Genomic DNA, 26,340 nt, shown 5'->3' with positions numbered 1-26,340 from the left:
TTGGCATTATTAGAATTTGTTTTTAAATAAATTAATAATAGATTAACAATGGCTTGGTCTTCCTGTTTGCTTCTTGGGAACTGCTCAGTGAATGTTGAGGCCAGTAATCCAGGAGGCTGGATTGTGTTGAGAGAAGAGGAGGAGGAGGAGGAGGAGGAGGATTTAATGTTGGTCTCAGTCAATCCGAGGCTTTTGGAAGAATGAGGACGACGCTGAAGCGCCTGGTGTGTGTCCTCCTTCCCAACAAGCAGCGCCTGGACTGTACGGTCACGGTGAGAGCCGCCTCCTGAATATACTGCAAGCCGAGAAACATATTTTTATTTTCGCAATAGAGGGAAACCAATCAATTTAAGTTTTTAGTTTTCTTTATCTCACTACAGTTTTACATCTGGAAATTGTTTTCTAACATCATCTAACTGCTGAATTTAAAATACACTATTGAAAAAAAAAAAAGTCATGATATTTCTTATTTCTGAGTGTGATTTCCAGGTGCGAGCGAGAGGCCGAGAGGTGCTGAACAGTGTGTTGAAGCAGCTCGGTGTCAGCGACCTCCAACTCTTTGGCCTGGCGGCTCTCAAAGGTCGGTTTAGTGTCTGCGTGGGAACCCAGGTGGAAATGTTTGCTCTTCATTTAATGTGGAATGTCTCAGATTCAGGGAGTCGACTCACTCCGCCACCCCGTCTGGGACTCTGAATGTTTCTCCGTGTCTGGTTTTCTCAGCTCTTTACCCGGTCGGCTGGATCATTATCTTCCTAAAAAAACAAACAAACACAGTACTGCCAAACTGCTCAGGAAGTAAAAAGCTGAAAAAGAAGAAGTAGAAATATTAATGTTTCCAAGAAATCCAGTTTGAAATGGTTAAATAATATAATTATGTACATATTGCTAAGGTTTGTTAATCACGGCCGCCTGGCAGCCTTCACAGCATGAAGAGTAGATCATTGATTAATTAAAGCCGGCCCCCCTCTTACAGTCTGAACTAACTGAACGCATCCTCCTTGTCACAGACAACGAGTATCTCTTTCTTGATCTGGACCAAAAGCTGAGCAAGTACTTTAACAAAAGATGGAGCAGCGGATCTTTAAAGGTCGGATGTTTTTTTTTTTTTGAATGAAGCTGTGCGAATTTTTTTCCACCTAAATATTCACTTTGATTACCAAATGCATTTAAAAAAAACATTCCTTCAAGTTGAAATCATGTGATGTATTTACATTTGCAGGAAGTGTGAATGAATGAACATTCTTTTCAGGTGCCATTCATCTTGTTTCTGAGAATCCAGTACTATGTAGAGAGTGGACTCATCATAATGTAAGCTTGAATTTCCTTTAATCCCCATCGTCAATTAGATTTATCAGTTGCATTTAGTTTACAGTCGCTGTCAAAAGTAACATGTTTCAAAATAACATTACTTTCATGATTTTGTCAGTGAAGTGAAACTGACACCTATAATTAACAGTTAAGGAAATGGTGATAAGGCTGCTGTTTCTTTCTACCTGCTCATATTATTTTTGGCAAAGTTATTCCTCCACTGAGCCAGAGAAGTTTTTGCAACTGAAAAAAAAAGCAGCAAGATTTGATGTTGTGTGTTCTTGCAGGAGCAGCAGAGAGCAGCAGCTCTACTACGCCGAGCTGAGGCAGGAGGTGCTGCAGTCGCAGAGCCGCCATCAGGAGGATTCCTTCTTCCATTTGGCAGCTGTGGCGCTCCAAGCCGAAGTGGGAGATCTGGAACTGACGGATGTGAATGATGAAGACCAGGAGGGGGGGAGAGCCAGGAAACTGCAGAGAAAACATCAGAGTTACTTTCTTCCTGAGGATTACTTCCCCGCTTGGGTAAAAATTAAGAGTGGAATAGTGGTTAGCACAGCCTCCTCACTGCAGGAAAATCCCAGGTTGTGTTAACTGAGATGCTGGGACAGCCTTCGAGACCTCAGCTTGGATAAAGTGTGTGTGTGTGTGTTTGTGTTTGCAGCTGATAAAGCGCAGAGGAAGAGACTTCCTGCTCCGACACAGTCCAGCGTTGCACGGAGAGCTGAGGGGACTGTCCCTCCATCAGGCCGCTCTGCAGTTCATCAGAGAAGCCAGCAGGCTGCAGGACGGGCCGGTCACCTTCTACAGGATGAAACAGGTCAAGCTCTGGCTCCAGGAAACCAAGCAAATCTACCAAATCTGTTTCTGTGATGAAGAAATCAGGTTCTTTTCGCCTCACTGAAACATATTAATTACATATAAATTAGACATATGTATCTTTTTTTTTTAAGTTCTACCTTTTTGAAATCCACCTAATATGAATATTTCTCACATGAATTCCTGTGTGTGTCTCTATGCATGTAAATAAGATTTGTTGATTCATTAGATTATGTGACATACATTTTATATCATGTATTTAATGAATTTAATGTATTTAACATTTAAATATAAAGTGACAACTTTTAAGAAGTAAGCCTTGTAGGACACACATTACAAATGTTGTTTATTTTGAATTTGGACTGAATCTCATGTTTGTCTTCATTTTGACGCTCATATTTTAATAAAGACATGTTGCTTTCATACTAATTAATTAACCAGATGGACAGTATATAATCTATTCCTGATCTGACCACACATCCTGACAATTTTCTGTTAAAAGGTGTCACTTAAAACTTCTCAATCAAATGTTGTTGTTTTTTTTTATGTTCAGGAGAAAAAAGAGCACAGAAGTTTAATCCTTTTTGGTGTGACCATGAAAGGAGTCCATATTTATCGGGTAGGTTCTCAAAAATCATTGGGAACACTTAGAATCTGTCATTTCTGTCCTTCAAACTGAATGGATTCTAAATGTGACGATTCCTCAGGAGGTGGAAGGCAAACAGTGTTTGCTGTACGACTTGTCCTGGACAGATATTGACTGTTTCACTTTCCAGGTTGGTCACTTCCTCTCACCTGAAACAGGCACTTTGGTGATTTCTAATAATATCTAGGAGAACATTTTCCACAAACTTAGTTCATGCACTGATTACTCTGTTCGGTTTGATAATGGATCACAAGTTGAACCAGATGATAGATTTTCACCGGCTCTTCTTTTGTGTTTCTTTCACGCTGCAGGGCAGCAGGTTTGAAGTCGCCGCCGTGGGCTCTCTGTGCCTCCCCAAGCTGCTGTACTACACCCGCTCTGCCTTCCACTCCAAACACATCCTGAAGCATCTGACTGACAGTCACCGGTTCCACATGCACACCAGAGAAGCGGTCAGCTACATCCAGCAGCTGGAGAACATGCAGGGTGAACTCTGGTTTATCAGCGTTATACCAGTCAGAGTGTCTGGTTGTGGCGAGTGAAAAATTAGATGAATAAAAGCACAGAGTGAAAGTGATTTTATTTCTGTCTTCATTCAGCCAGTCAGTTCTACAGAGAAGCCTACATCTGCGACACAGCAAGCCTCAAACAGAAGCTTCAGTGTCTCAGCCTCACATCCTCCATGTCTGACTGCAGCGTTGCAGTGGAAAACACACCAGTGTGGTCCAGACAGGGAGAGGAGGAGGAGGAGGAGAATGATGGCTCCACATCAGGTCAGCTGAAAGAACATTAATTCATTTAAATTTAAACATCAAGGAAATACATAGCTGTATTAAATTGTTGTTGAATTTTGATAAAACATGGCTTTAATATCTAATTAAAATGTGGTTTGTTTGTATCTGGATGGCAGAGGCTGAGCTACCGTTGGATGAATCAGAAGAAGATTTTGTTGATAACCCTGCAGAGGTGTCCTGGCTGGCTGAGCTGGTTTATGGTGTGTCAGTGGATGGAGCCTTAATCTTTCCCTCGCCACACTGGGCAGGTTAGTCCAAGAAAAATCAATGTAATAACAGTATATCAAAATATTATGCTCAGTTTTATCTTCAGAGTGTAACCTTGTGCCTTCTTTTGTTTTTAGCTGTCACCATGGAAATGAAGCGGGTGAGCAAAGTGCAGATTTCTCTCTTTGAATGTTTGCTGCACAGCTTTGCATCAGTCCTGTGTTTTCTCTCACCCTCAGGTTCTGTGCAGGAGAGCTGCTGAAGGCGTGTCTGTGGACTAATGTACAGACAGGAGGTCAACATGAGCGCTGAAGCACAGGCCAACAAGACATTTACATATGTTTTATTACAACAGCTGTTGGTAGAGTAATGATTCCATTGCATCCTATTCAGATATTAAAGGAACTTTCTGTAAAATACGCTGTAAGCAAGTATGGTGTGACACATCGTTGCGTTAACTGTTCCCTGTCTACTTCTTTGTGGAATTCATTATGTCATCTTGTTGTATTGCAAACTTCAAAGCTAAATGAACCGGGACAAATTAGAATACCTGCCAACTTTTGGTCACTTTACTAGTAGAGTATGTCTGAATTGTCTTGAGATAGCGTCACATTTATACATCACAGTTTCAGTCTGTCACATTAAACAAAAATATTACACACTGAACCTCTAAGCAATAAATGCATTTGTCTTAAATTCCTTTTGCCAGCAAGTGTTTCTAGAGTCAGAAGCAAACGTGAAGCAGAGGACTGACGCACACTTCTTTTTCCTCAGGCCTTCCACTCAACTTTAGATTTTATTTATTTTATTAACTATCTCAATAAATCTCATTATTCGCACCTTTTTAAATTGCCTTGTTTTGCTCTTTCCTTTTTCTCTTGTAAAGTGCTATGAATTCCCCAGCGTCTGAGTGATTTGCTTAACACCATAGACAGTAAAACAAAAGAGGTAAATAAATATTTTACTGATAATGTGGACTGAATGGAAAGATGTAATAAAACTAAACTGCAACGAGCCAATTTTATTTTATTATACATCAGCTTCGGTTACGTCATCAAACTGAACCAATCAGCGAGCAGCAATGATCCAAACACGGAAGTGGGTGAGGCCGCGGCAGCTGCTGCCGAAGTGAAAGTTGGGCTTTTAATCATGAAGTCAGCTTGAGAGTCAGGAATGTAACAAACCAGCAGAACAACAACGAACGAAAGTCTCCCAGCTGGTTCCTGATGGGTTTGTCAGGCTTCCACCTCGCAGTTCCGCTCTGCGTGGCCGTCCTCTCCGTGGCTGTCGCCGTCAGCGGGCTCCTTCCAGGTGAGCGGACAGCTGTCAATGGAGGAGGTTTGCAGCTGCGTGCTGTTTTTACTCTGGATGTACACTAGATGGGATATAGCGGTGTAACGTTGACCAACAGCGCCCCCACATGGCACACCACCTCCCGTGTGTGGTTGTTTTGTAACCCCGGCTCCTCTCGTGCAGCCATGCCGCCCGCCGCGCTGCCCGCCGCCGTCGGGGTGTGCTCCCTGGCCGGGGTGGCTCTCATGTGGAGGAGCATGAGCTCCATGAGGAGAGGGGAGAACCGCTCCTTCGGCAGTCTGCTGAGCCAGTTCGTGGCGGTGAAGGCGGTGGGCTGGCTGGGCAGACGGCAGAGGAGGAAGCTGGAAGCCGACACGGTCAAGGTGAAGCTCGCCCAGGAGGAGACCTTGCTGAGAAGACTCAGGAAAAACGCCAACACGTGTTATGGAAAACAATACGACTTCAGCTCAATCAAAGGTGAGCAATAATCAGTGTTCATCATGAGAGCTATTAGACAAAAGTCAGCAGTGCTCCAGCTCTGTCCGCACATGCAGTGTGATGTAACATTATGTATGGACAGTCAACAGATGAACATCTATTTACACTGTCTGCACCCTACATAATCAACTTTTTTTTAGTTCAGATTTTAAAGCTATTCTCCTATCTGAATAGTGTTGTATATATTTGATACAACACTGCTATTTAGAGCTAAGTTTGCCGATTTTCGTCTGTCACTGCAGGTTTGGTGGATGCATGAAGTTGGAGAAACAAGACATCTTGGCATTTTCTAAACAATTTATTCATTTAAGAAAGATGAGCCTGGGTTGTGTGCATTACCCTGTAGTTTTAACTGCACTCTTCAAATGCATGCTGTTAATTTTAGGAAATTTGTAGTCAGTAGAACTAATTGGTGCACACAGGTTTGATTCAACTAATGGTTCCCCAAATGTTGACTAGTCCTTTTGTATTCAGTGTTGGGTTGTGAGGGCTGTAGCTGTTCTCAACTGACTAAATGTGAAGGCAGGCTCCGCTCTGAAAAGGTCACCAGTCACAGAACACTTTCACACACTGAATATTGCAGGAAGCCTGCAGAAAATCCATGCATACAATAGAAAAACACCCAGGCTGGAAACACTAGATTAAATTTCATGCATTAGTATAGAGAATTTGATTTTCTAAATGAAAATCCATATTGAACTCCTTTTGAATTACAAAGAAGATCCTTATAAATAATGCATCTTTTTCAGACATTGACGGTTTTCGTGCACGTCATCCCATCACCTCATATGAGCACTATCGAGCGCTCATCAGCCGAATCGCAGTCGGTGAGGAGAACGTCATCATCGCTGAAAAGCTGCTGATCCTGGCTATGACCTCTGGGACATCGGGCCCCAGCGCCATGCTGCTCAGCACGAAAGACACCAACTCAGAGTTCTTCCTGCAGGTGAAGAGGCTCCCTCATGACTCGTTGTTTCCCTGGCTGTAGCATTTGTATGCTGTGCATGTTGATAGTCTGTCTGTTTCTGCCAGGGAGTGGCCGTGTGTTTAGATGCCATGAGACAGGCTTTTCCAGACACCGATAACCTCCAGCGCACCACCAAGTTGTTCTACACTCCTACTTTTCGCCAGTCAGAGGCCGGCATTCCCATTGGACCGAACTCCTCCACACCAGCATCGTCTCGCCACATGTTGAACCTCTACACAACTCCAGCTCCTGCCTTCGAGGTGCGATTGATAACTTTGAAAGTCTTGAGCCTGAGAGTCGCCTGTTGATGCATTAGTGCTGTTTATTCTGTCATACAGCGTTCCTCTTGTGCTTCAGGTTCCCAGTGAGAAGGACACGCTGTACCTGCATCTTCTGTTTGCTCTGAAAGATCCCAGTGTGGGAACGCTGGAGTCCAACTTTGCTTCCACAGTTTTCTATGCTTTCAGTGCTCTACAGGTACAGTTTTATGCTTAAAAATATTTTAAAAATCTACTTCTGCATCCTAAATGTTAATGTTTATCTTCATATTATATCATTCACAGCCTTCGTAGTCTTTTTTGTGAACTGAAAAAAATTGAAATTGAAAGCATTGCACTCTAAGAGGCCTTTCAGTTCTGGATCCTTCATGCATGCTTTGTTTCCATCTCACTGGGACTTTTTCTTGTGGAGTAGAATAAAAATCTCAATTCAGGTGTCAAGATCTCATCAACTGGAGTAAAAACCTCACTGTGCTTCATGAATAAGGTATTCGGAAAGTCATTTCTTCCCGATGTGCTCAATGTCCCGTAGGAGCGTTGGCAGGAGCTTGTTGAGGACATCGAACAAGGAAAAGTCAGCAGCGCTCTGTCTCTGAAGCCTGAAGTGAGGACCCAGCTAGAAGCTCTAATGAAGCCAGACCCTGAGAGGGCAGCCGGGCTGCGGGCTCACTTCCAGGACGGCTTCAGGGGGATTGCCAAGCGCCTCTGGCCTCACCTCCACTTGGTGCTGACGGTGGACTCGGGCTCCAATCAGATCTACGGTGAAATGTTGAGGGGGAACTACTGCGAGGGAGTGCCTTTCTATTCACCCTTTTATGCTGCGACTGAAGGTAAGAAGCAGGCTGGACACCAGTGAAGGCGGGGTGGAGATTTTATCAGTTGAATTCAAGTGTTTTATCTGCAGATTCTTGAAATTTTTTCTAACCCTTAGCCAGATTTGTGGTGATGGTTGTTTTAGTTTATTTTCTCCATGTGTGCGTTGGTCTGTGCAGGTCTAATAGGGGTGAACCTGTGGCCTCGGGAGCAAAGCAGACATTACCTGCTCTGTCCTCGCTCCATGTTCTGCGAGTTCCTGCCCGAGAGCAGCCTGGAGGAGGAGGCGCCTCGCACTCTGCTGATGGAGGAGGTGAAGGAGGGAGACTGCTATGAGCTGGTTATCACCAACGCTTCAGGACTTTTCAGGTCAGATCTTTATTCACAAACGAATACTGAACCTAGATTTCACACAATTTGCAGCAGAGAGCTCCGACTGAGTGGAGCAGCAGGACGTCTTTTAGGCAATGTGGATAAATCTCGATTAGGAGGGATATATTCTGTTCATATGTTAAGGTTTGTGTCACTGGAGCTGAGATGCGGTTTTACTTGCTCCATCTTCAATCTCCATTTGTGCCGTGTCTCCATTAGGCACTGTGATATGCAATTAAAACTGAACTTCAGCTGTAATTACACACCATTGCTGATGTTTGGTCTGTTCTAGGTATCGCATCGGAGACGTGGTGAAAGTGGTTGGATTCCATAACCAGTGTCCCATCGTGGAGTTTCAGTACAGGTAGGCTGTAAATGAACCTGCCTTTTCATACTGTGCAACACTGTTAAGAAAATGTTCAGAATATTATGAATTTACTACATGTAATCAAAATAGCATTGACTTTGATTATATTTTTGGTGTTAGATTAAAAAGAAAATAGGAAAAAAACATTAAAACATAAAATTTTGATGTATTTTACTTACGATTTTCATGACTTGTATGTGAACTTATGTGTCATGTCTACAGCTTTCCTACTTTTTTACATTTTATGTTGATGCAAAGAGTGAGCAGCAGCTGTAATGTCGTATGTATAATGACAATAAAGCTATTGTAATCTATTATATATTCAAGTTGTAAAGAATATAACAAAAATGCGTTGTCATTTTTTTGTAGTCAATGAAAACTATATGAAAGTTTCACTGTTTGAATAAACTTTCTGGTAAAAGATGAAAAAGCTTTTTTTAAATGGAACTGCGTGTCTCTCCTGTCAGACGGGGTCAGATGTTGAATGTTCGGGGGGAGAAAGTGTCGGAGGCCATGTTCCTTGATGCTTTGAAGAAAGCTGTTGCTCAGTGGCCCGGAGCTCAGCTGGTGGATTACTGCTGTGCCGAGAGCGGCATCTTGGGTAAGACGTGTCGCTCACACCCTGCAGAATCTGGAGTCTGGTATCATTTTCGTTTATCTCAGTCAACTTTACAAATCTCAACACTATAAACAGCTGAAAGAGTTGTCAATTAGGTGGGAATAAAAGTTTTCAGTGGATCAGTTCAATAAGTTTTATTTTGAATGACTTCTGTCTATTTTTATTGCATTGCAGAAGACTCCTCGGGAGGGTCGGACCCTCATTACCAGGTGTTTGTAGAGCTGAAAGGTGTGAGGAAACTATCGGAGGAACAACGATATAAAGTAAGAGCAGAACTGTCGATCATGTTTTCTATGTGATAACTATGTAACAACTCAGTAACTGTCTCTTTGTCTGCTGTCTCCGCCGCCTCCGTCCAGCTGGACGTGTGTCTGCAGCAGGACTCGGCGGTCTACAAGTCATACCGGATCAAAGGCAGCATCGGACCCATGAGGGTGCAGCTGGTGGCAGAAGGTGCTTTCCAGGAGCTTCGTAAGCAGATGATGGCCTTCTCCAACACCTCAGCCAACACTTTCAAAATGCACCGCGTGCTGCGCAGGAAGGAATACGCAGACTTTCTCTTGGGGAAAACTGTTTCTTGAGATAAAATGAAGGTTTTGGACTCCAAACTGGTGGCAGGAAGAAAGAAATGTGATTTGTGCCTTTGGACCTTTTTTTTTCCCTCTGCCCTTTTTTTAATAACTGCATATGAAAGAAGTGGTTTCACGGTTTGGTTTTCTGAATGTTTGCAAAACACCAGGATGCCACATCAAAACTAAACCATATCCAAGTATACACCATCATTAAAAGTCAAATTAAAGGTGCTGTAGGCAGGATTTTGCTAGTCAATGCTAATTTTTCTGTGTTTTCTTTGGATTAAATGTTAGAGTATCCATTGATAATCCTTTAGGGGTGTAGCATAATTGCACTACCGCGAGGGCGCAGCATTTCCATCTGTCTCTGTTCTGAGCTGAAAAGGAATCTCGACAGCTCCAGGTATCTTTGACCAATCAGAAGAGCCCATGAGGCTTTAACCGTGATTGGTCGAGGGGCGTTTGTCGCACGTTCTTGTGGGAGGGGCTTAACTTGCGTAAGGGCGTGGTGTCAGAGAAAACAGGACAGGATTGGCTGTGCTGGGTTTCAAATCACCATCTTAGATGGGTCAAATCGCCATCTTGCTTAGGTAACCCTAAGCAAGATGGCGGAGATGCGGAATCCTGCCTACAGCACCTTTAAATTGCTTTAATTTTCTGTTCAAACAATTCAATTTTATTCCATTCTCTTTAAATCAACAATAGAAAATAATCGGCAAGCAGTGAAAACGGTCATTCCCAGTGGTGAAAACTGGGTGTCATGTACGGTATATTGAGTTCAAATTATTTAATAATAAAGTATATAAAAACACAAAAGATACACGTTTATCTGTTTATGTTATCTGCGTATGAATGTGTTTGTTATTTATGTTGATGCATTCCTAAGCCTTCACCAGAGAACTCGGTATTTATTGAAAATGCTGAGTTTGGTTCTTGTTCGGTTTCTCGTCTCTGTCGGAGTCTTTTCTCTTTGTTTTTAGCTGCGTTTACAGGTCGACTCTGAGCAGCAGTGGAAGATTCTGATGATACACGCAGCGTCTCTCCAGCCAGCGGTCGTCTCCTGCTCATCCGTCACCTTTTACTTGGCTGCTCTGGTTTTGCAGCCTTTCTCAGGTGAACAGCTCCTTGTTGTTGTTGTGCTGCTTCTGCTGGAGGAAGATAGATCTGCATCAGATCATTGGGATTTTATAAGGATCAAGTCACAAAAAGTAAAGTTTGCCTTTACGGAAGTGTCAGTATTTGAATTGAATAATCATAAAAATGAATCTTTTACATGTTGTTGTAATTTCTTGAGTTGAACTTACAAATTAACAAACCTCTGATGATTTTTCAGCTCAGCTTTCACTGCAGTAGCCTGATGAGAAGCTCTTCTCAGATGCCCGGCATGTTTTCCAGACTCCTATCCTCATCCTAATTGACGTGTTCTACAGACGTGAGCACAACCTCCACTTCAACCACTTTGTCGATCTCTTGGCCGAAGATATGGTACCTGAGCTGCAATGTGAAACATCAGTGAAGGTCAGGTGGTGTGTTCAGTGAGCTTCACCAGGACTGTGATTCAAAGGTAACTTTATCTCCAAAGTTTTAGAGTGGGGTTTTAGAAAGCACTCTTACATTCAGCAGGTCATCCAGAGAAGCGATGACTTGCTCCGTGTTGCCCTTTCAGGAATTGTGTGCGTGCGCTGATCCTGGATTGGTCTTTTGTGCAACCAAGTAAGCCTGAACCCTCATGTTTGGGATTGGATGAGCCAGGCTCATTGGCTACAAGCTAATAACAAGAAAGAGTTGTAAAATCTTCACCTGAAACTGCCTTATTCCATTTTTTCAGTATATTTAAGAAGTCATTAAACCGAGTTTCATGAAAATCTGAGGGGGGTCTTGTTAAGCCTGTATAGGGTTTCTGCCTGATTTTCTCAGAGACAGACCGTTAACTGTTTCAGGATCAGTCTGTAGAACTTGCAGCAGACTGGGTTAGTTGTTTTCTGTTATATTTCCATTGCTCAGAAGGCTTAGAAGGTATTGTGAGATGTATTGTGAATTTCTCACCTGATGGAGGTGAGAAATTTACTAAAGAACAGAAAAATAAGGGAAAGGATCACCTGCTTATAAGAAATTCAAAAACTGATTAACTTCTAAAAGGAAGCAAACATTTATCGAAAGAAATATTCCATCAAAAGAAAAGCAAAATTAACCAAAAGCCAAACCAGATAATATCAAAAGAACAAACGAGCAGAGCATGGGATGACATAACCCAAACCAAATTAGAAATGCACTGAGTATTTAAAACTACCTAAACATAAGATGGTAAAACAAACGCATAGCATTGATATCGTAATCAGTCTTCACCCTTAGTATGACCTTAGACCAGATCACATTTTTTATAAGAAACTGGAGTTTCATCAGTGAACACAAGCAAAATTTACAGTCACAGAGAAGCAGTGACAGTCTGACATTACAGAAACATTTCAATGAAAAGAGAAACATCTTAAAACAGATTTATTTCATTGATCAATTACAATGAAACAAAGTTCACTTTCAATAAAAGCCCCAAAATGGACGTTGAAGATTTTGGTGTTTTAATCAATATGATAAATGATAACGAAAGACTCTCAAATATGATTGTAATAGTGTTTAATACACAGTGAAGCTTAAATGTAACACAACGTATGATGAAACAAGGAAGAATGAACATTTGGATCCTACAACAAATTAGGTTTTGAATGAATGAAAGAAGTAAATCTTTTTAGGAAAATGACTCATGCAGTCAAATTGGATCTATGCAACGTGCTTGACAAAATCATGTCTTTCTTAATGTCAATGTTATTTTTGCAATAATTTACCATGCAAAACCCAAATAAACCTCAAATCATGCGCAGTATTTTATTCTCACCACTAGGAGGAGCTACGTTTATATGAAAGATTGTATTCTGGAGTACATGGACTTCTTTGTTATTTGCTTAATGTCAGCTGGTGTCTGGCTTTTGATCAAGCTCTCACTTTATCAATGCCGGTTCATTGCAACGCAAACAAAACCGCTGAAAATTTAATTATAATTGTCATTAAATGTTTTTTTTTTTTTTCATTTTGTTTTGTTTGTTACATTGAATCCATCCTTGTCCTCAGATCAGTGAAAACACTTTAGTGTAATATAAAGTAATATCAATATCTTTTAAAAAAAACTTCTTATGGTAGTGTATTTGATGAAACATTGAGAAAATGAGCCTTTTAAGATCCAGGTTTCGGAGCAGCCACCTCTCTCTGTTTGTCTGGAGTTGCATAGCTTGCTTTCCTCCTGTAGGCCTCTCCGTTCACAAAGTGGGCTAATATTTTTAGTAACGCCCCATTTCGGTGGAGGTTTGACACTGTTCTCGCTTTATTTTGGCTGCACAATGTCATTTCTTTCAAAACCTAAACCAAAAAGATAAAGCATGTTTGGGAATAAAGAAAAGCATCAGGCAGAGAAAACTTTAAACTGTATTTGTACGATAAACTATCTAAATGTTGCACTGCAGACTGCATGGGAGTAGGAAGCACAGACCATAAATTTCAAACTCCATAGATTTAACAGAAAAGTACCAAGATTATCTGTCATTACTCCCACTGCTTCATTTGGAAAAGTAAAAATGAGTTGTTATTGCATTCGGTTTCGTTCTGTTTTAGTGATATTCTAAAGATCTGACTGTTTGGTTTTCTCTCGGTGCAGAACACTGTAATTCCTGGCACCCTCCTGTGTTTGTTCAGTCATCACAGACTGTCTTCTATTTGCGGCCGGCGTTGAGATCGGCGGCGGCGGCGGCGGCGGCGCAGGTCTCCTTCTGTGTGCCGTCATCACGTGCCGGGTGGATTTACAGGCACACAAACACTCGGGGGGGGGGGGGGGGGGGGGGGGGTCTATGCACACGCATCTGCTCGCTCACAAGCTGATTCAGTGTAAACAGCCGAGATTAGAGAGCGACAGACCTGATTTCTCAATGGGCCCGCAGAGGGAAGGAGGATCCGTTTAATTGAGATGATGTGGGAGCATGTTCAGTGAATGATGCCGCCGTATAGCTTATCTGCCGTGCAGTCTCGGGAATAATGTGTTTTCATTCAACTTGTAAGATGGTAAACAAGCAGTCTGTTCGAAAAAAAAAAAAAAAAAAACATTAACAGCTGTTTTACAATCAAATTCAGCAGGAAAATGAGTAAATTTGCTAAATATCAGCTACAAAGAAGTTTAATAGTGTACCTGAATTTTGGGAAATGTAGTCGGGTTATAATGTCACCTGGACACCTGTGCGTCACCCTGCTAGATTATACTGCAGAGTAGATAGTGGGCATGTTTAATGGATTAGCTCCTTTATTAGTGACATGTAGAGACGGATGAACTACACGAAGAAAGGACAATGAGAGGCCATTAAAAATAGAGAGAGGTGAATGGCTGCCAGGGCCTGAATAGGATCCGAGAGGGGGAACAATACTCCATACAGTCTGCGAGCCCAGCTTTTACTTTCACTGCCTTTTTTCTGCTCGCATTGCAGCTTACCTGCACTTCCCCCCCGAGATGATTTAGTATGTTTTAACCACATTTCCTGTCCGGCGTTTGCTTACTGATGGTGTGTTAATTAGTGTTCCAAGGACCATTTTCTCATGTACTCAGAAACACATTCCTTTCTGTTCAATCCAGCATTTGCATCCTGTTAAATGAGAAGAAAAGGATTGAAAAAAACATCTCTGTGTTTTTGCTTCACTAGCCTAAAAATTTCCAGCCCATCAAGTCTCAATTAACGATCTCTTCTCGGAGCTCATCTCGGGTTGTTGCCTGCACTGCCGGTCAAGATCAGAACAGATATTCCAGTTGTTTTTTTCAGAATAAAGATTAGACATGTCTGGCTTGAGGAAACACCCACGCAGCTGCTGAATCTGCCCAAAGCCTCCAAGATTACCAACACCCCCACAAGAAACTTGTGTATTTCTGTTTCTTTCCTCATCATTTCTGTTGACTTGCCTCCGGATTTGCATAAAGCTGCATTTGATTCATCTCGATGGGAATATATATATCGTGTGAACTGAATTTCTATTTATTATTTTATAGCTGGTTTCGTTTTACGTGCCGATGAGCTTATGTGTCGTTGAAGGAAATTGCCTTGACTGCTAATTGGAATATGGAGCACTTGGTGCTGGAAGATGCGGAACATTTCATCTTGATATATTGCTGTGAGACGATTTCTTCGAGGACTTCTCGCTGCTTCTGGGCGTCTCCATGCAAGTGCGGGCTTCATCCTCCAGCTCCATATAAATCATAGTGACAAAAAAAGAACAATTGCAGCTTCACAGTTGAGTAAAACCTTGACCATATCTAAAAAAAAAAAAAAACATCTCGCTTCCTGCTTTGCGTAATGAGGCAGAATGAGCTCAGGATTTATTTTACTTCCTCCAAAATGCAGAAAATATAAAAATTCAACTGTTAACAGCAACAGAAATACAATGCCTTCTCGCATTTGTTATTCAAACCCAGTTCATTAAAAGACAAAGACAAAGGCTGGATCACTATTGCAAAATCACTCAATATCAGGTTTCTTAATATAGTTCACACACTTTAATATTTAATTGCAAATGCATTAATTTAATTAATAGCTAGGGGTCATCTTTCCTTGAGAACACTGATGAAATTCTTTAAATATAGAGAAGATATGATACGTGCGCCACGATGTGATGCACCTTCGCCGTCTGTTTCCTGAGCTGGCTAAGCATTGTTGTTTGCTTGGGTAAAAGTGAGATAAGTTTGGAGTGTTTAGCATCAAGTCCTCATGAAAAACATCTCCGGGCTTATCCTTGTAATCCGCTCTTAGCCGCTTTTATCCCAGAGCCTTAATTCTCTCATGGGAATGCCGTATAGGGGCTGATCGGGCATCAGTGACCAGCTCTGTCCAGAACAGATAAAAAATTTAAACAATACTCCAGGAGCTGCCCGGTGAGGGACTGGAGTCCTGTCCCGAGTGTTCTCACTTTTAGACTACGCGTCTATATATAGTCAGCTGGGATCCGCTTGATAGAAGATGTATGTATGGTGGCTGCAATTCTCACAAATTATGCAGCTGGTTCATTTAGAAAGTCACATGTAAAGAAAAGATGAATCCCAATATTTATTACCCGTTGCTTTGGCAGTGTTCCCTCTCGCAGACTCTTATATCGAAACAGCACAATGGCACAGAGACCAGTTGAATACAATGGCCTTCATTGACCGACATGCAGGTAATCCATCTTTCCCTGATTTGCAGACATGCACACAAAGCCATGTGCTGATAGCAGCACTGTGGGGTGTAATGGTGCTGTCAGACGCTCCAAAAGCATCCTCTCTCCGCTCCTCCTCCTCCTCCTCCTCTCCCTTTCCTTACTCTCGCTCTCTCTCCCTCTCTCTGTAAGCCTCCACCACAGATGAAAACAGGTCCCCACAGAGGATGCCAGCGTCTCATTGGCTGGGATGCCACAGGAGTGGATGGGAGCAGGAGCGAGAGAGAGAGAAAGAGTGTAGAGAGATGTAACTAGTGTGCCACAGCAACCTGGCAGATCAATGAGCGAGGGGATGAGATATGGTGTTAGAGACATGCCCAGTCGTTTTCATGCTGGTGTGTGACTTTACCCATGAATCTGAAGCACAGTGGACTTAACAGGTAACTTCCTTCACACTGCTGCAAGAAGACGCTCCAAGACCGAGAGATGCAGACAAGCAACAGCTGGGCTGGCTGATCCGAGGCTCGTTGGATCCCAGCTTCATCTCCACTTGATCTCTTCTTGGTGACCGAGCAGCTGCTTGTTGTAATCGCTACTCTTAATTTCTTCTCAGCGAGACAGCACCCCAGTCTCTGCGTTGTTGGGAGCGAGCTATTTTAGTCCTGCCAGGCTGCACTGTTGTCTTTACGGGGGAGAGGCAACACTCGGGAGAGAGGTGGCTGCTTTCTCTGTAAATGTGCGTCCCCGCGACGGGCGGCGGACTGTCACCCCCAGAGCGTCCTGCGGCTGCTGAGATCTCCTGGAAAACACCCGCCTGCCTGCGCCTGTGGGATGGTGTGACCTCCAGCCAGCTGTTGGCCGCCCCACATCTGGGTCAAGATGCCAGTGATGAAGGGCCTCCTGGCCCCGCAGAACACCTTTCTGGACACCATCGCCACGCGCTTCGATGGCACCCGTGAGTACAGTGAGATCACATCACCTGATGTCATTGTTTTGTGCTGTTGCAAGGACTTGACAGTTTGTTTTTTTTCACAAAAAAAGCTCCAGATTTAAATTGCATTTTCATTCCATTACTTAAATAAGCATGTATTTAATTTCATTCCAAGCTCTGGCTGCATTAGACCAAGTCTGCACCACTGGATCTGGAGCTCGTTCCACTGACTGAAAAAAAAAAAAAAGTTTGTTTGCACTTTAACAGGGACACACAAGCATGGAATTGACCTTCACAGATCATTCACATTTGTTTCACTCATTCGACTTCGGAGTAGCCGCTGGGCAGCGCTCTCCCTCCTGCTTGGTTTGCGTCTCTTGTTTTGCACCTTGTGGGCCCTCGGGGGAGGCTCCGACTCGTTGTAAAGCAAACGCCGTGGGGACGTCTGTGTTTGCCGGCGAGTCGATTCAGCCGGTCCTCCCTCAGCTGCCTGAATGAACGGCGAACTCGCAGTGATTTCGGAGGGCCGGGGTCTCGGTTCCACTCGGGGGGGGAATTAGCACAGTGAAATGAGCGACATTACTGTGTAACTGTGTGCAATTACAGCTTTAATCTGTGAGCCGGACTTTCTAATGAGGCGCTGGGAGGATCTCATCTGTCAGGAATTGTTCTCGTTTCCAGTTGTCACACATGCTGAGAATACAGAGTTGGATGCTGGAGACACTGTGGGGACTGCACAGTTCAGCCGGTAGACCAGGTCATGCCCTCGTGTTGCATCTGCACTGCTGAAGAGTCCTTGAGCTAAAAGTTGGACTCCCTGCCAACTCTGGAGGGGCGCTCTGCTCGCCGGTTGAACCTCTTCTCTGACCTCTTAGTGCAAGCTAGCCAGAGGAGAAAATACACTTCCCTTCCAGGCGCGTTGTCTTTTCAAGTGTGTATCACTGCTTCTCTCAGAGGAACACACATTTATCAATAACTACAAAAGTGAAAAGAGAAAAAAAACCCAAAACAGCAAAAAGCCCAAGCTACTGCACCTTCAGTTTAACCAAATGTTGCTTGTGTTGCTCTTCTGAGTTCTGAGCTGCCACAGGAGTCTTCCCCTTTCACATTTTGTGTTGTTTTAGTCCTGCAGCACTTATTTCAAACCCTGGAGCCGTGCTCCCACACACACCACCTGATTTATGCCGCTGTAATCCGAAAAACCAAGAGACAAACCAGACGAAAGTCTGTCGGTTCCACAGTGTCTTTGCAAATAGTTGCCAATCTTTTGCTCCTCTGAAGCCATTCTCAACGCTTCCATGAGGCCGAAGCTCCTGGAGGGGTGGCAGAGTGCCCACGGCTCAAAATAGCTTCCTCCCTGTTGCCCCGGTGACGGGGTCCTGCCACTTGACATGGATGATGCTTCAACACTTTGGTCTTTGAGGAAAAGATGGGCCGTTGGAGAGAAAACACTTGAACTTGCTTCCAATCAGAGACTTTTCGAAAGCAGCTGGTCTCTCGTTTCAGGAGGGAATCTTTAAGAGAACAAGTGGCATTGTGGGTCACACAGCTGCCGCTCTTTTCACCTCAAAGTGCTACAGCAGAAGGTGCTTTTCCATTTTACCGCATTAAAATGTAATACTCTGCTACAGAACGCAATTTAGACAAACAAAATCCGTTTTTGAAGCAAATCTGTATGAAATTGCAGTCTGATGATGTACGGAAAAGCTTTGACCAGTTTTTTTTTTTTCCAGATGTTGCTCATTTGGTGCAAAAACTTCTGTAATGGTTTTTCCCTTGCAGCTCATTATATCCTGGGTAGTACATACTGCACATGATAGAAAAAAAGCAATAAACATAATTTCACATTAATTTCAACTTGTTTGAAAAGGATAACTTCTAATAATCAACATTTAAAAAAACACTTTTTAACAAAATGATATTAAATTGACATTATGTAAACTGCATTGTTGAATAATATTCATGTTTTGGACCAGATTGACTTTTACAAGTGTTTCAGTGGTGCTGCTACAATTTATCAGTTTATATTGATACTGGGATTAAATAATGAAATCTGAATAGTATGTAATACTCTGCTGTGTGTTTGTTGGTCAGGTTGTGTAATTCTTGTGAAAGGGTCGCTAAGGCAAAAGCAACAACTTAGTGACACAAGGCCGTTAGCCACTTGTTAGCCCATATTGACAGATAGCCTTGAACACTGGAGAAAATCAGCGGTGGCTGTAGTAAGACGACCAACAAGTGGACAGAGTCCAGTGGATGATGGAGTGAGCTGGTCAGTGGTAATAGTTCCGATCATTTTCAATACAATGAACTGTACTGTGCAAAAAAAAAAAAAAAAAGACAATTTGGTACTGTTGTATGCCTGGGTAGTTGTTAGGGTTTGTTTTTTGCCATTTCACTGGCTTCTTTGTATTATACAGTCTGCTAAATTAGTATTATCATTAATCATGTTTCAGCTGTGAGATTATGGTTATTGTAATATTTGTTGCCCACAGAAATCAGACAGCCCAACCTTCACATGATGTTGTTGTATAAAACAGTGACGTCTCTTATTCTTGACAAACTGATAAATGCAATTTTAGGTCATAAAAGGTAAAATTTGTTTTTACATATATTTTCTCCACTTCATCTCAGATATGTGAGAAGTGTATGTATTCAGTCAGGTTAGAAGTATTACACAGCTTATGAATGGAAAATTATATAAAGGCTTCTTGTTAAGTCCTTTATTAGAGGAAATATATATGAATTTGTTTCGCTCAACATAACTATAGAAATCTTGATTCCTTACAGGGCAGCAGCTTTGTCAGTGTCCAAAATCTTTTCTAATCTGCATTTTATCACTCTGATATACTCCCTTTGTAATAATATATGCAATTATTTCATAGTTTCTCAAACCAGCTCTGCTGAGCTGTGCCTATGAGCAAAACCGTTTTACACTGAGGATTAAAATAGTGCTTTATTTTGGCTTTAAAAGCATAAAGTCAGTTTTACAGTCATAATCCTTCGGGAAGCTTGATAATCTGAATTTTTATGCCATCAGGATGTTTCAGGGTAATTTTGCGTGTTTGCTTGACCTTAAAAATAACACACACAGAATTTTTTTTTTTTTTTTTTTAATTTAAGAGATTTCTGGATGGAGAAAAATTTTGCAGCCTAAATGTACACACTCTCCCCACTGTAAGCGAAATGTCAGAAAAGGTTAAGTCAATAACCTTTGACACAAACACAGCACAATATGAGGCTCGCAGCAATGTCAGCAAGCCTGTTTCCCCAGAGGAAATGTGTTCAGTGTGTGTGTGTGTGTGTGTGTGTGTGTGTGTGTGTGTGTTTCCACAGTGGCTCAGGGCTTTTTGTGCTCTGTGTGTTGCATTTTATTAACTGTTGACGTTGTATTGCATGTGTCTTGTGACAATCGTCTTCCAACCCCCGAAGCTAAATCATCAGAGGTCATGGGTCAGGGTCACTCTGCAGAGCGCCACCTCTGAAGCCGCGCCTTGCTGCGGGGCCCATTAGGAAAGCGGGTGTGTGTTTGGCACACAGACTGAAAACCAGAGCTTCCAGTATCCTACTGGCGTAAACACTCCGCCGTGTGGATTGTGTGTTAGCCTCTGCGGCTCCTTTCCCCGACCTCACCGGCGGCGTCTTCACGTTGACAGCAGAGCTCACCCCGTGGGGCAGTGCAACCGCGGGGCAGCTGCAGGCGGAGATAAGAACCGGGTTTATTTCCTCCCCTAAACACATTTCTGTGAAAAGACAAGCGAAGAACCAAAGGGGGGGGGGGGGGGGGGGGGGGGGAGACGGGGATGACTGTCAGGCTGAACCTCACCGGGCTCATTGTGACCCCGCTGATGAACAGGTCTTAACAGGCAGCTGGAGGCTCCGGACTTCTTCTAATGGCCACTTCTCTGTGTGGTGGAATTTGATCCGTCCATTTTCATTTGGTGCAAAAATCCTCCGATGCAGCGATAGCTCGGTTGCTGTGAGGTTGGTGGTTGAATTCCCCAGCTGCTCGGATTATTCTGGTGTTTTTGAGCAAGACACTGAAATAAATCTGCCTCTAATGTGCAGGTCTGCACCTTACATGGCAGCTCCGCCTCCATCAGTGTGTGAATTTAGGTGTGAGTGGGTGTGAGGCTTTGTAAAGCACTTTACACTGTTCTGGGGATGAAGGCTGCTGCATGCCTGTAGTCTTTTTGGAGGATTTTGCAGGATTCGGATCACTGCTACTTAAAACATGCGCATGGATGTTATTTTTCTCGACAAACTGTTGTTATCACTGACATGAAAGCGGGCAACAAGTGGCTGAAAATGTCCCCTCATGCCTCCTCAGCAGATCAGTGACCTCTCACCCCTCAAAGTCCACTCCCGCTTGCGCGCTCACCCATCTGCCCCAATAAGTAATTACAAGTTACTGGATGTTAATTAACTGCTGGGGAAGTGGCCGAGCCTCATGGGCTTCATCTGTCTCTCATACACAGGGGGGGGACTTGTACGGCATGGATGCGATGCGGGTGGCTTGCTCTCAGCCGCGGCGCACGGCGTCATCATGTCAGATTACAGTTGTAGCCAGTCAGCACAGATGTGTAATTAAGGAAGCTGGTGCGGCTGAGCGGCCACTCGAAGCAATATCCCTGAGAGGATTACAGCCCCAAGAATTGAGGCATTGTCACAGTCGCACGCACACACATCCTCAAATAAACTGTTTATGAAGTGCTTTCTGCGGCGGGCAGTGGATTGCTTGTTTACAAAGTTATTAGGGAAGAAATAAGTATGCAGCAGAATGAGGCAGTGGTGGGTTTTTTCACGTTATTAGTTTTTGAAGCCACGTCTCAGCAAATACAGCCCTTTTTTTTCCCTTTTTAACACAATCAGGTTTTTTGTATTGTAGCTCAAAATAAAAAGAAATGAGCAATCATTAGACTACGTTAATAAAGTCTCAGCTATAATCTCACATATACTGTAAAACCATAAAAGTATTATAGTCATGGATTATGACATTTTCTGTCCTGTTTTATTCATTCTGAGGGGAATTCTTTTAGGTTTCTGGTTGCAGAAAACAAGATTTGTCACAAACAGTGTGACATTCCACCTCATCCCTCCCTTGGTCAGCCACAGCAACTTCCCAAGAGTAATAAGAGGAAGATGCTGTCATGGATCATACACCTTCTTTTATAGAAGGACAGCTTGGGCAGAGGACACATGGCAGACCGCAGATTTGTGGTGGTGCAAGATTTTCCTTCATTTTATGGGGGCTAATCTCAACCTTTTCTCCAGAAAAACAAATAATTGTAACATTTTATAGGATTTTCAGATGTAAACATGATATCAAAAATATATACTTATGTAGACATAATTTTGAAGCCAAGTACTGCTGTCCTGAGTGTCTCTTTCAAACCTACATACTATAAACCTCACACTTTGAGAGCATTAGTATTTATTCCCAAAGCAAGTGTGGAATTTTTCCACTTCCATGAACTCCTGAAGGCATCATAATATGACTAAAACAACAGTCAAATAACATCAAAGTCTTAAACTTGTGATGTTATAAAACTGCAGGTTGTGAGGTTCGGGTCAGAGCTGCGTGCAGAAGTGGGAGGATAAACACTGAGCGGCTGTGAGGGCGGACGAGCCTGTGTTCATCGCAGCGTCATCACATCAGTGAAGATCAGATCAGCAGTGTCGTTCAGCCACTTCAGACCAGCTGCTGTTTAGAACCAACAAGTCCAACGTGGCAATTAGACATGATAATTTGGTGACCCTTTACTAAATTCAGACTTTATCTCAGGGATATTTTTTTTATCCAATAAAACCATTCAGTGCAAGAACAGCGAAATGTCGGATCAATTCTGAGGTTTAGACTTCATCCCTGCGGCTCTCTGAGGACAATTCTGTCAAAGTTTCAGACTTTCCAGCTGAAGTTAAAGTTGTCTGAAATGCACAGATGACTCTGGCTGCTGGTCTAATCCACTGTGTAAAGCAGCGAACTTTGCTGTTCCTCCAAAAATTTGGCACGGGAGTCTTTCCTCCACAGGTCATCTGTGTGAATGCATCATTAAAGTGGTTGATGGCTACACCTGCACCTTTCTGGTTCACAAAGTTTAGCTTTAAGGGATGCACTGAACATTAAAAGAGGGCATGTTTTTGTTTTGTTTTTTCATTCTAATGGAAGATGATGCATTTAGCCATTGTTTTCCTGAACCTTTTTTTTTTCCCAAGCAGAATATTTTGCCTGTAGAGCTGTGACTTTGTGAAAGCGTCATATAGAATAAAAATGAATACTTATGACTCCCCCACGTCACCAAAGAGCTGCAGCAAACTGCGGAGCTGAAATATCACACGTTCCTCATTGAAGTGTGGGGAGCTGCAACAGAAGCAAGCTATAGGCTTAAAAAGTCCTCTCCCTGTTGATGGATCAGACTAATGCCTGTCTCTTTCTATAATTCCACGGTGACAGTTTAGTCGCTGCTCACTGCACACCCAAGAAAGGTTGTCACTGCTCAGAAAAGACATCCCCTATGGACTGCTTTCTGCTCAGTCTGGCCAATTAAAGTGTTAGATTGTGAAAAAGTGCGGTAGCAGCTGTTTAATACTCCTCCTTCATAGGCTTGCTCTCAGCGGAATCGGGAGAATTCTTAGCGCTCTGCCTGTCTGTGCGCTGCCTGTCTTCTTTGGCATTCAGAAAATCTGGAGTTTGATGGCTTCAGTTTAAGCAGCAGAGAGAAGACAGTTATTTCAACCCAAAGTTTGATCCCTGTAGTAACGTAAGCAGCGCACGTACAAGAAAAGGTGGTTCAGTATTCCTTAAAATATGCATGGATTCTATGTATAGATGAATGTAGGGCTCTCTTGTCCCCTCACATGCAGTGATTTTTAAGGAGTGTGCATGTAGCCAGTTGAATCAGTTACAGGAACGAAATCTTGACTCAGCTAAAAAAAAAAAGAGTAATTATGTTTGTTGAAATTATAAACGTCTGCATTCTGTTTGATATATGAATGATCCTGTGTGATTCTGGTGATGCTTATTGCATTTCCAAAGTATTAACTGATAATAATCATCCTGCTCTACTAGTCAGACAGATTTACATGTGAATGTAGGTGATTTAGCAAAAAGAAGAAGGAAAGAATTGGTCTTCAGTCTTTGTTTTGGTTTGAATGCAAGCTTTGCCAAGCCTGCAAATCCTTCTTCCATCCATCGTTTATACCTGTGCCATTCAGACTTGGGTCACGGGCAGCTGGAGCCAATCCCAGACGCCACGGAGCAAAAGGCAGGGGGCAGCCTGGACAGGCAAAGCTACTGATACAGGATAAAAATAAACAATGATCCTCTTGTCTCTTGCGTACTCACAGATCAGCACACCCTGTGGTGAAAAACATCTTTCAAATGCAGCGTGAGATAATAGTGGAAACCGCAAACAATTTTTTTTTTTCGAATTCCCTGAATGTTTTGTAAAAGTTTCTGAGAAAATGTGTAAGAGATAAACAGTTGCTCTTCTCAGAGAGCCGAAATATTTGTCTAACAAAGAAAACCGCTCTGCAGCAAAAAACCTGCTTCAGCTTATCAAGGTCACATGCTCCTACCAGCTGGGGAGCGCGTGACGTCAAACCGCACCTATCACCAAGATTAATATATGCAGGTATGCAGAGCAAATGTCTGCAAGCGCCGAGTTACTGGAGCGAGATGTTAGTCCGGAGAACCAGCGCCGTATTTATGTCCTGCAGACACGACTGAGGAAAACACAGCAGGAACACGCGGCTCAGTACCGAGAACTGTCCGTGGTGCTGAAAGCAGGATAGGAAAATAGGCGAAGCGAAGATGCTGTGGTTCCTCCCAAAGCTCAATGACTGGACCAACATCATATGAGTCACATGAATTCTGATATTACACCATTTTATCTTAACATGTATTTGAGTTGGGTAGATTTTTCTCATCTGTCTCTATACATTCATTACAAAATCAGTGAGTTTTAAAGATTTTGCCTGAGTCTGTTTACTGATGTCTCATATGTTTGTTTGTTTTTCTCTGGTTCATTTTCCTTCTTTTTTTTTTTTTCTTCTCAGCCCTCTAGTATTCAATCAGCTTTAAAATTCAAAAGGTCAAAGCCTTTCAGGCTTCAGATCATCCAATTAAATGAAGCCAGGGTAATGTGGAGATCAATCAGTAACCTTTGTGCTGGTTTTATAACCCCGGTCAGCTGTTGTGTATCTCACCATCTGCAGCGCAATTCTTTCAACTTCTCACAACTGTCCTGACTCACCCGCAACAACGTAATTCTCTTTAGAAATGTGGAGATGATGGCCTGGGGAAATTAGTTTAGCTCCGAAATGAGTCCACCCAAGCCGGATAGATGTTTTTACTTTGAACAGTTCCAACATCAGTTCAAAGGCCTAAACACTCTCTGACTGTGGTGCGGTGCCAAGAACCAAACGTGGGCACCTGGCCGGTTCCGTCGCTTGAGTTTCACACATTTTTCACCTCGATGCCAGAAAATCCACATCTAACACCTCTTTACGGTCTCGTTTCCCCCTCTCAGACAGTAATTTCCTGCTGGGTAACGCTCAGGGCCACCGCGGCTACCCCATCGTCTACTGCTCAGATGGCTTCTGTGAGCTGACGGGATTCACCAGGACTGAAGTGATGCAGAAGAACTGCAGCTGCCGCTTCCTGTACGGCGCAGACACCAGCGAGCATGTGGCCCAGCAGATGGAAAAAGCTCTGGAGGGCCGAGAGGAGTACCAGGCCGAGGTCCACTTCTACAAGAAGAACGGTGAGTGCGCAGCCAAGAGGTGATTGATGCGGTTCCCGTGGTTTAACTGCAATCTGATCAAATTGGTTCATTTGGTAACATCAGGGTTTTTCAAAATGTGGTTTAATGCCTGAATTCAAGATGTTTTTGAAGTCCTACATTATTGGTAACAGCAATAAAAAGCTTCTTACTTTTATTTGAAATATCTAGTAAGTCTCTGTGTACAGTCTGTGACAGTCATAACTTTTATTCTCATGGTTTTACACTCGGTCTGTTTTTGCTTTTTTTCTTAATTTGTCTTCATTTATATAGTTTAATTTTTTTAATCATGATTTCTTCAAAACCATCCAGTGGAAAAAGTAATTTGGTAACGGGATTACCATCATCCCCAGATTTCCTCTGCCACTCTTCAGCTCCCCTCGGGGAACGGCCACCTCCCGCTTCAGCTGGATCTGTGACATTTACATTATGAGAATTTTATTTGCTGGAAGATCACTTTTATATTGAAAGATCAAAGCTGAATGCTTTAATTAAAAGATTAATGAAGAGCTTTAAATGCAGCCTTTCAGTAGTGTGGTTAGTTCTCCCTTGTGGAGGTAGCACTCCCTCAGTCTTCTTTATTATGACAAGACAATCAGTTGAGGTGAAATCAGTTGGTATTTCATGTGACTGATTTGTTCACTGTAAGTGGCGCTTGACGGCAGAGGGTTAAAGTTTCATTCCCCCAATAACAAGCGCCTCTGAATAAGCTAATTATGTTTTCTTATGACAGTACAAAGTACTTTACATACTGTCTTGAATTTACTTCTCCCCTTTAAACTTGTGGCTAATCCCCCTGGCGCAGTCTTGCGCTGAAACCATGGTGTCACGCATGAGAGGAGAACATACAACGCCGTTTAAGC

At 42.8% G+C, this 26,340-nt stretch overlaps 4 protein-coding genes across 6 annotated transcripts in view; all 4 read left to right on the top strand.

Moving 5' to 3' along the window:
- The window catches only part of gpam (glycerol-3-phosphate acyltransferase, mitochondrial), a 36,093-nt gene extending 16,078 nt beyond the window's left edge, over nucleotides 1-20,015 (top strand). The window contains exon 22 of one of the 2 annotated variants that reach the window (XR_003931909.1): nucleotides 19,984-20,015. The gene's annotated coding sequence lies outside the window, so the exon portion shown is untranslated. Of the gene's footprint in view, nucleotides 1-1,942; nucleotides 1,958-19,983 lie in introns of those variants that run through there. The other variant, XR_003931910.1, reaches the window with a different exon arrangement.
- On the top strand, nucleotides 201-4,120 carry LOC115393784 (FERM domain-containing protein 6-like). The gene is made up of 13 exons (XM_030098893.1): nucleotides 201-272; nucleotides 490-580; nucleotides 1,008-1,087; nucleotides 1,250-1,308; nucleotides 1,596-1,830; nucleotides 1,970-2,125; nucleotides 2,678-2,743; nucleotides 2,832-2,900; nucleotides 3,082-3,256; nucleotides 3,370-3,543; nucleotides 3,681-3,812; nucleotides 3,909-3,931; nucleotides 4,011-4,120. Exons 1-13 carry the CDS (start codon nucleotides 201-203, stop codon nucleotides 4,050-4,052), a joined length of 1,374 nt encoding a protein of 457 aa, XP_029954753.1. The 3' UTR covers nucleotides 4,053-4,120.
- ghdc (GH3 domain containing) lies at nucleotides 4,869-9,885 on the top strand. The gene is made up of 11 exons (XM_030097545.1): nucleotides 4,869-5,082; nucleotides 5,248-5,541; nucleotides 6,312-6,508; nucleotides 6,595-6,789; nucleotides 6,887-7,006; nucleotides 7,340-7,637; nucleotides 7,800-7,989; nucleotides 8,285-8,356; nucleotides 8,827-8,960; nucleotides 9,153-9,241; nucleotides 9,338-9,885. Exons 1-11 carry the CDS (start codon nucleotides 4,998-5,000, stop codon nucleotides 9,557-9,559), a joined length of 1,896 nt encoding a protein of 631 aa, XP_029953405.1. The 5' UTR covers nucleotides 4,869-4,997; the 3' UTR covers nucleotides 9,560-9,885.
- Nucleotides 16,045-26,340, top strand: part of LOC115392882 (potassium voltage-gated channel subfamily H member 4-like) — a 34,826-nt gene continuing 24,530 nt past the window's right edge. For both annotated transcript variants that reach the window (XM_030097543.1, XM_030097542.1), the window contains exons 1-2: nucleotides 16,045-16,718; nucleotides 25,226-25,459. In XM_030097543.1, coding sequence (XP_029953403.1) covers nucleotides 16,643-16,718; nucleotides 25,226-25,459 — 310 coding nt within the window. In that variant the 5' untranslated portion in view covers nucleotides 16,045-16,642. The remainder of the gene's footprint in view (nucleotides 16,719-25,225; nucleotides 25,460-26,340) is intronic.

This window comes from Salarias fasciatus, chromosome 8, assembly GCF_902148845.1.
Source record: "Salarias fasciatus chromosome 8, fSalaFa1.1, whole genome shotgun sequence".
NCBI classification, from domain to species: domain Eukaryota; kingdom Metazoa; phylum Chordata; class Actinopteri; order Blenniiformes; family Blenniidae; genus Salarias; species Salarias fasciatus.
This window is presented reverse-complemented; position numbering and strand designations above follow the sequence as displayed.

Bases quoted from the DNA above. Each gene is read 5' to 3' on its own strand.
- LOC115393784 (XM_030098893.1), top strand. From the start codon at position 201: ATGAGGACGACGCTGAAGCGCCTGGTGTGTGTCCTCCTTCCCAACAAG. The intron at 581-1,007 runs GTCGGTTTAGTG...TCCTTGTCACAG, and splicing joins TGGCCTGGCGGCTCTCAAAG to ACAACGAGTATCTCTTTCTT. The intron at 1,309-1,595 runs GTAAGCTTGAAT...GTGTTCTTGCAG, and splicing joins GAGAGTGGACTCATCATAAT to GAGCAGCAGAGAGCAGCAGC.
- ghdc (XM_030097545.1), top strand. From the start codon at position 4,998: ATGGGTTTGTCAGGCTTCCACCTCGCAGTTCCGCTCTGCGTGGCCGTC. The intron at 6,509-6,594 runs GTGAAGAGGCTC...TGTTTCTGCCAG, and splicing joins ACTCAGAGTTCTTCCTGCAG to GGAGTGGCCGTGTGTTTAGA. The intron at 7,007-7,339 runs GTACAGTTTTAT...AATGTCCCGTAG, and splicing joins ATGCTTTCAGTGCTCTACAG to GAGCGTTGGCAGGAGCTTGT.